Genomic DNA, 9267 nt, shown 5'->3' on the forward strand with positions numbered 1-9267 from the left:
GGTATTTGAATAATTCAAAAGTGTTTTTGATTATTAACCCTTTAAACATTCTTTAATTTTGTATACTTGTAACGATCTTCCAAAGCATAAATGTGAAAAGATTGCGTCATGTCATATTTTATTATCATATAGAATATACAAATATTAGGTAACACTTTTTTCTTATTTTTGCGCGACATTTGAACAAACATTAACCAATATTAGCCTTTTAATATTTTAGTTTTTTTAAATAAATAATTTATGAATATAAATTATTTAAAATGTTTTATCGATTTGTGCAACATATTTTATTTTATTTACAGTGTAAACGAGATATACGTATCTCATTTATACAGTAAAAGAGATAAGACACGTCAATAAATATACATTTTTGTACACGTGATTTATCTCATTTATCGTACAAATGAAATATGTACATATTTATCTCGTTTACATATAAATGAGATAAGGCTTAAACGCGCTTCTACAAATAACTCGTTCACAGTGCCTGTAAAATGTCACTATCCATATTCCTGAACCTTCATTTCTCTCTTTGTCGCACATTTTGCTGATATTGAAATGCAAAGTAACGCTTACTAATATCCGAAATTCTATCGGAGAACGACATAAAAATTTCAAGGACAACCATCAGTAAATTACCTGTAACGCACATGGTGCTTTAACCGATCTGACTCTACAACTTGGTACTTAGCATTTCTCCAAATGTTGTAATTATTCATGCCTTGTATGACTGTCTCTCTACTTTTAAATCTGTGACCAACCCTAAATTTCACATCGCCGTATATGTTGTAATCGTCCGCACCCATATTAAAAAATGGAGTTACCTCGTGCATCGCGTCCTAATCCAATATATGATAGTAAGTGGGTATAATTAGGGATGGCAAACGGGCCTAAACCTGCCAGGTCGGCCTGCGTAACCTGCCAAATAAAGCGGATCGGGTTAGAAAATTGAGATCACCATACATCAAAAGCCCGTCTAATCCGCACCACTTAAACCGTGTGCTTTGGCAGGGCGGGCTTCTCCATCTGGCTTAGATTTTTTTAAAGATGTTCTAATTTAGTGTTTTGGATTGTGTTCTACGTTTGATTGATTATGTTCTAAATTTGTAGATGTTTAATTATATATTTTGGACAATATTTATTTTACTTTGGACAATGTTGATTTTATTATTTTATTTCAAAAAACTTTGTTTATGATTATGTTTATTACATATTTATAATTATAAAGACTTTAATGTTTGTTAATTTAGAAATTATAATTTTTTTATATCTTTAGAAATGATAAATTTATTAAAATAGTTGTGAAATTATATATATTATTTAATATTTTTTTGGATAGTTTATATTATTTAATAGTTAATAGTAAAAAAAAAAAAGATTTGGTGAGCTTGACCCACCAACCCGCCAAAGGACGGACTTTTGGCCGGATGAGGCAGATTTTCCCACTTGCCACCCCTAGGTATAACTGATAACTTTGGAATTAGTTGTGGAGCAAGTAAAAGGTATCGAACTGATCCACCAACCAGAGTCTCTGATAGGAACTCATCCTCGTCATCATCCTCAAAGGAACCACTTTCGTTGTTATCAGTAACATACTCTTTATTGGACTTCTCAACTTTCACATCCACGTCTATCGCTGGTCTAGCACATTGCAGGGTAGTGGTGCAAGAGGTGGGTCATCATCCTAGATAAAATTCGAGTTGCTAAAATCACCACCACCAACATCACGAACCTCCGCAAAAAACTCCATATCACTTGTTGAGTCATGATTCTCCCTTGGATATCAAACACGAGGCGCACATGCTCATTGTCATTGAGTGAGAACAGAAAAAACAGAAATACACCATTTCTCATCGGTGCTAGCATCCTGTACCTAACTCTTCTAACCTCTTTTCTCTTATTATCATCAAGGTGCGTCAATATTAGACTCTTCAACTCAGACAAAAAATTTGCTCTTCGAGTGCACTTCAAAATATAATTCTCACACTCAAATATAACTCTAATGTCACTGTTTTACATAGGTAATTAGGATACAATATTATAACAAAAAAATTACTACCATTAGACATTTTTACTAAAATTATTGAAGAAACTGATGAAAAGAAAGATTGAGATGTTTATGGAGAATATTAATGGTTTATAGATCTTTTTATAGTTGATTGAAATTTGTCGCATTATGACTCGTTTACAGTGACAATGTTTTAACTTAGCGTATATATCGTTTACCGTGTAAACGAAATAAGTATGTGTATATCTCGTTTACACAATATACGAGATATGTGTAAGTGTCTATTTTTTATATATCACGTGTCCTGATATGTGTACTTGCTGACATGTCTTATCTCATTTACAGTGTAAACGATATATACACATTTATTTTATTTATATTGTAAATGAGATAAGACATGTTGCACAAATCGATAATAACATGCTAAATAATTTATACCCGTAAATAAAATATTTATTTTATTTATTTAAAAAAATCATAATATTTTGGAGTTAAGCTCCAAAACGACGAATATTAGAAATCACTTGAATAAAAAAGATAAAAACTTTAGGGAAAAAATTTCTTAATTCACATGCAATAAGGCTGGGCGAAATTAAGATGAAGAGTGTTGACGCGTTGCTATGTTGGTTGATTCACTTGGCAGGGGCTCACACCGTGGGGTTCTCTCATTGCAACAAGTTCAATAACAGAATCTACAATTTCAAGAGCCACACTAAAGTGGACCCCACACTCAACGACCTTTACGCCTCGCAGCTAAAATCTATGTGCCCGAGAAATGTGGATCCAAGGATTGCAATCGACATGGATCCAACAACACCACGGGCTTTCGATAACGCTTATTTCAAGAATCTTCAGAAGGGTATGGGCCTGTTCACCTCAGACCAAGTTCTGTTCATGGACCCAAGGTCCAAGCCCGCTGTGGAGGCCTTTGCTAGTAACAGCAAAACCTTCCACGCCAACTTCGTCGCTGCCATTACTAAGTTGGGCCGAGTTGGAATCAAGAATGCGCAAAATGGGAACATTCGTTCAGATTGCTCCATCATATGATTTTCAAGGAACAAAAGCACAAGATAGAATCTTTAAGGGGGTTGGTTAATCCGAGTATATGCTATGGGGGAGATTATTAATAATGAACAGAATAAGTTCATTAAGTTGCTTGTAAATTTATTTTATGTTGTGCTTAATCGTAACTGTTTAAATTTGTTAATGTCTTTATTGGCATCATCTTCTCCTGCGTTCCAATAGAGTGCCTTTATTTGTTAGATATATACTAAAATTAGTTATTAGTATAGAATATTTATTAAAATATAAAATATATTTTAAAAATAAATTAAACTATATATATATAATAATTGATTTGATAATTAATATTTAATATGCACATAATATTTTTGAATTGATTATATAGAGGGTTTAAATTTTTTTTTTCATGACTCAGACTTGTATACTTGTGGCAAATCGATTTGCCTCTTAGATAGCTACACCAATTCGATTCTCCGTAATTGCTGGGTTGTAGTCGAAAAGAAGAGCTTTTTAGTGTGTGTGAGTGGGTTAGTATGAGACTGTGCATGTGTATGAAAAAAAACAGTTATATTCATTTTTTTTTAACTTGCTAGTTTTTCACTTTTTCTGTTTGAATCGCTACATTTTTTCCGCGACGTTTTTTCTTTGGAGTTTTTGTCAAGACATTTTTCTTTTGGGGATCTCAACTTTAGTGAAGAATTTTTTGGTCAACATTAGGGATCATATGATGACAAAAGTCATTCAATTCCAGTGGAGAATATTGAATCCACATTGTTGTTCTTTTTCTGTTTACGGCATCCTAATTAGACTTACATCTAATGGGTTATTTTTAAGGAAAAATATAGGTAAATAACAATATTTTTGAACAATGTGTGAATAATGTGAATTAATAGGGTTAAAAGAGTAAATTAATTTTAAATTTAATTAATAGCATTAAATTAAGATTTAATATATTTTTATTTGATTAATAGTTATTCATGTTATTCAAATTAGTCATTGTTTACCTAACACTCTTATTTTTAATTACCCTTTTCAAGATTGTATATTTTTGTTCTCGCATCTAAGAGAATAAACTAAAAACTTTGCAAGGGTAAGTTCGTCACTATATAGTTGTTCATACCCTGGCCCAATATCAAAGGCCCAGGTCCAAATAAAAGGCCTATCCGAAGGATTAAGCCTACCTAAGCACCGCACTCCACTTAAGAAGTCGGTGTCAACCACGACTTGGTCTGAAGAAGTCGGATATGAGATTAGCTGGCGGATAAACACTCATTCAAATGAGTAACCGCCCCTAAAATCTCTCTAACCGCTTCATAAAGCCATATCTTAACCTCCCCAGGATAATGGGGGCGGTTAACACCCTAAAGATACGGCACTACTCCAACGGTGGTTATTGGCTCACCACTATAAATACACTGACACCCCTCAGGTATCTCTAAGCCCAATACTCTCTAGACCTGCTCACACTCTTGCTAACTTAGGCATCGGAGTGTCCTTGCAGGTACCACCCCCCATTCATCCACGCGAACAAGTCGGACGGAGCCTCCCAAGTTGCAGATCCATCCGGAGTCCTCCTCCTTCGTACATTTGGACCATCCAACGCCATCCTTCTTATTTATCTCCGGTTACCCACAGTAACATTGGCGCCGTTGCCGGAGACCCGAGAGATCATCCATTGATGGCGGACAGATCCCACGAAGAATGCCATGTGGAAACAGATTCTGAACAAGAGAATCTGGACATGGGTAATAACGATGAAAACCTGGCCCTACACCAGGAAGATAACAACCAACACAGAGAAGGTACCTCCGGAGTGAAGAATCCGAAAGTAAATTCCTCAGAGGGGCGCGAATCAGAGAAAGGCGGACCATCCCACGTAGCTGAACTAATGGGATTAGTCCACAGCCGCCTAGAACAATTGGAGCAAGAGCGGGAGAAGCAGAAGGAAACTGAAAAATATCTCAGAGAGGAGATGGAGCGGCGAAAAGAGTTAGAAAGAAAACTCTTACAGCTAGAATCCTCCCTCAAGAGTCATAACTCCCGCGACGATCAAGAAGAACAACTCTCGGGTGGAGAAGATCCTTTCAGCGAGGACATAATGAGGGCAAAAGTTCCGAGAAACTTCAAAAGCCCTGATATGAACCTCTACGATGGGACCACGGACCCAAAGCATCATCTAAGCAACTTCAAAAGTCGGATGTACCTAGCCGATGCCTCCGACGCTACGAGATGCAAAGCTTTCCCGACCACTTTATCGAAAGCGGCGATGAAGTGGTTCGATAGCCTCCCCCGAGATCAATCACTAGCTTTGAAGACCTCTCAAGGAAGTTTTTGATGAGGTTCTCAATTCAGAAAGACAAAGTGAAACATGCACCGAGCCTCTTGGGAATTAAACAGGAGGTCGGAGAGCCTTTACGAGCCTATATGGAAAGGTTCAATAAAGCATGTTTAGAGATCCAAGACCTGCCCACAGAGGCAGTCATAATGGGGTTGGTCAATGGACTTAGAGAAGGTCCCTTCTCACAGTCCATATCTAAAAGACACCCCGTTTCTCTAAGTGATGTACAAGAAAGGGCTGAAAAGTACATCAATATGGAAGAGAATGCAAAACTAAGAGACCTGAGTTGGCGACCTGGACCCCCTCCCTCATCTAAGGAGAGGGAAAGGGAAGCCAAGAAAAAGGAAGAACTCGGTCTCGAGAGGCCCAGGAAATATCACTCTTATACTCCTCTAAAAACTTCTATAGTGGATGTATACAAAGAGATTTGCCACACTGAAAGGCTGCCACCCCCTAGACCTATCAAAAATAAAAAAGGGGGAAGTCACAGCGAGTATTACAAGTACCATAAAATATATGGTCACTCCACCAACGATTGTTACGACCTCAAAAATGTGATAGAAAAGCTGGCTAGAGAAGGTCGGCTTGATATATATCTCATGGAAAGGTCGGACACTCATGGAAAAAGAAAGCGAGATGATATGGATAGAAGAGATCCACCACCGCAGACTCCAGATAGACATGTTCATATGATCTCGGGAGGATTTGCGGGAGGGGGGCTCACTAAATCCTCTCGCAAAAGACATCTCAAGAGAGTCTACCAAGTCGAAGAAGAGTTACCCGACCTCCCCACCATTTCGTTCACAAAAGAAGATGGGCAAGGGATAATTCCCGGGCATGATGATCCCGTGGTGATAATTATGATCCTAGCCAATGCCCATCTCCACAGAACCCTAGTAGACCAAGGAAGCTCGGCGGACATCCTTTTCAAGCCCGCCTTCGACAAGCTAGGGCTAGATGAAAAAGAGTTGAGAGCCTACCCCGACACCCTATATGGATTAAGGGATACGCCAATAAAACCACTGGGATTCTTGCCCCTTCACACCACTTTTGGAAGAGGAGAAAAATCAAGGACTCTAAGCATAGACTTCATAGTCATTGATGAAGGGTCAGCCTATAATGCCTTAATCGGCAGAACTACCCTTAATCGCCTCGGAGCAGTGGTATCCACTCCCCACCTTTGCATGAAATTCCCGACCCCAGCGGGAATAGCAACGGTGAGGGGAGACCAAAAATTGGCAAGAAAGTGCTACAATGAAAGCCTAAATCTGAGAGGAAAGGGCAAAGAAGTCCACACCATAGAGCTCGGCGGCACAAGGACCAGAGAAGAGCTGCGCCCCCAACCGGGAGGAAAAACCGAGGAGATACAAGTCGGTGAAGAAGAAGGAAAGAACACCTACATAGGAGCCAACCTAAGGGAAACCCTAAAACTAGGATTGGCTGAACTCTTAAGAGCTAATTCCGACCTCTTCGCATGGAAGGCTTCTGACATACCCGGGATTGATCCCGAGCTTATGTCCCATAGGCTCTCGGTTTACCCAGGGTCTCGACCTGTGCAACAAAGAAGACGGAAGCTCGGCACAGAACGAGCCCTAATAGTAGAAGAGCAAGTACAGGCTCTCCTGGAAGCCGGCTTCATTAGAGAGGTCAAGTACCCAACGTGGCTAGCCAATGTAGTGCTAGTCAAAAAGCAAAATGGTAAATGGAGAATGTGCGTCGACTATACCGACCTGAATAAGGCATGTCCTAAGGACCCTTATCCCTTGCCAAGCATTGATACCCTGGTGGACTCCAGCTCGGGGTACCAATACTTATCATTCATGGACGCCTACTCGGGATATAACCAAATCCCGATGTACGAGCCCGACCAAGAGAAAACATCTTTCATCACACCGAGAGCAAACTATTGCTACGTGGTCATGCCATTCGGATTAAAGAATGCAGGAGCCACATACCAACGGTTGATGAATAAAGTGTTTTCCCCCCACCTAGGGAGCTTGATGGAAGTATACGTCGACGACATGCTAGTAAAGACCAAGGAAGAAGTCGACCTCTTAACCGACCTCTCACAAGTCTTTGACACCATAAGGTTGCATGGGATGAGACTAAATCCTGCAAAGTGCTGGCAGGATCAGCATTAAAGTCCCTCCCGCTATTTTCCTTATTAAGGAAGGGATGCCAATTCGAATGGACTCCGGAATGCGAGGAGGCGTTCCAAGAGTTCAAAAGATTCCTAAGCCAACCTCCTATCTTAACCCGACCAACACCGGGGAAATACCTCGTCCTATACCTGTCCGTAGCAAACAGGGCTGTCTCATCAGCCCTGATAAGAGAAGATGAGGTCGGACAACACCCGGTCTACTTCATCAGTAAGGTCCTACAAGGCCCTGAACTAAGGTACCACAAACTGGAAAAGTTTGCCTACTCCTTAGTGATAGCCTCACGAAGGCTACGACCTTACTTTCAAGCTCACACAATAAGAGTCCGCACAAACCAACCCATGAAGCAAATCCTCCAAAAAACGGATGTTGCAGGGAGAATGGTTCAATGGGCGATAGAGCTCTCCAAGTTTGATTTGAGATATGAAACTCGGACAGCTATCAAAGCCCAATGCCTCGCCGACTTTGTTGCGGAATATGCAGGAGACCAAGAGGAAAAGCCGACTACATGGGAACTCTATGTAGACGGATCCTCCAACAAAACAGGGAGCGGCGCAGGCATAATATTGGTAGATGAAAGAGGAACCCAGATAGAGGTTTCCTTAAAATTTGAATTTCCGGCTTCAAATAATCAAGCAGAATATGAAGCCTTGATCGCCGGATTAAAATTAGCAGAAGAAGTCGGTGCTACGAAGGTGATGATATACAGCGACTCACAGGTGGTGACCTCCCAAATAAGCGGAGAGTATCAGGCAAAGGACCCTAATATGAAGATGTACTTGGAAAAATCCTTGGAGCACCTCAGGCGCTTTGCAGAAACCGAGGTTAAACATATAACTCGGGATCTAAATAGCAGAGCGGATGCCCTATCCAAGTTAGCTAGTACCAAACCAGGAGGAAATAATAGAAGCCTGATTCAAGAAACCCTCCAAGAGCCCTCGGTATCGAAAACAGAAGATAAACAAGAGGTACTTGAGGTAGTCGGTTTAAACCTCGGATGGATGAATCCCTTAGTCGAATACCTGAAATTCGACATCCTCCCTAAGGAGGAGAAAGAAGCTAAAAAAAATTCGAAGGGAAGCACAACATTATACTTTGGCAAGAAATGTCCTCTACAGAAGAGGGATATCAATGCCATTGCTGAAGTGCGTACCGACCTCAAGAACCACCGAGGTATTGGAGGAAGTACATAGTGGGATCTGCGGAAACCACCTCGGAGCAAGGTCACTCGCCAGGAAAGTAATCCGAGCGGGATTCTATTGGCCGACCTTGCAGAAAGATGCCACAGAATTTGTGAAAAAATGCCAACCATGTCAGATGCATGCAAATTTCCACGTAGCTCCACCGGAAGAGCTTATCAGTATTACTTCTCCATGGCCTTTTGCAAAATGGGGAATGGATTTGTTAGGTCCTTTTCCCCAGGCACCAGGACAAGTCAAATACCTGATCGTGGGAATAGATTATTTCACAAAATGGATAGAAGCAGAACCATTAGCCACTATCACCGCTCAAAGAAGTCGCAGGTTCCTCTACAAAAACATCATCACAAGATATGGAATACCTTATTCCATTACTACAGACAATGGAACCCAATTTACCGATGCCACCTTCAGAAATCTAGTAGCCAGTCTGAAAATCAAGCACCAGTTCACCTCGGTGGAACACCCACAAGCCAATGGGCAAGCCGAGGCAGCTAACAAGGTCATACTAGCAGGATTAAAGAAAAGACTACAGGAAGC

The 9267-nt window shown here is 40.4% G+C and overlaps 1 protein-coding gene across 1 annotated transcript; it reads left to right on the plus strand.

Annotated features, from left to right (window-relative positions):
* The first annotated feature begins 2605 nt into the window (after positions 1 to 2605).
* LOC107481006 (peroxidase 50-like) lies at positions 2606 to 3232 on the plus strand. The gene has a single exon (XM_016101208.3). It carries the CDS (start codon positions 2606 to 2608, stop codon positions 3053 to 3055), a length of 450 nt encoding a protein of 149 aa, XP_015956694.1. The 3' UTR covers positions 3056 to 3232.
* Positions 3233 to 9267: the final 6035 nt, after the last annotated feature.

Source organism: Arachis duranensis, chromosome 3 (assembly GCF_000817695.3).
Source record: "Arachis duranensis cultivar V14167 chromosome 3, aradu.V14167.gnm2.J7QH, whole genome shotgun sequence".
NCBI classification, from domain to species: Eukaryota; Viridiplantae; Streptophyta; class Magnoliopsida; order Fabales; family Fabaceae; genus Arachis; species Arachis duranensis.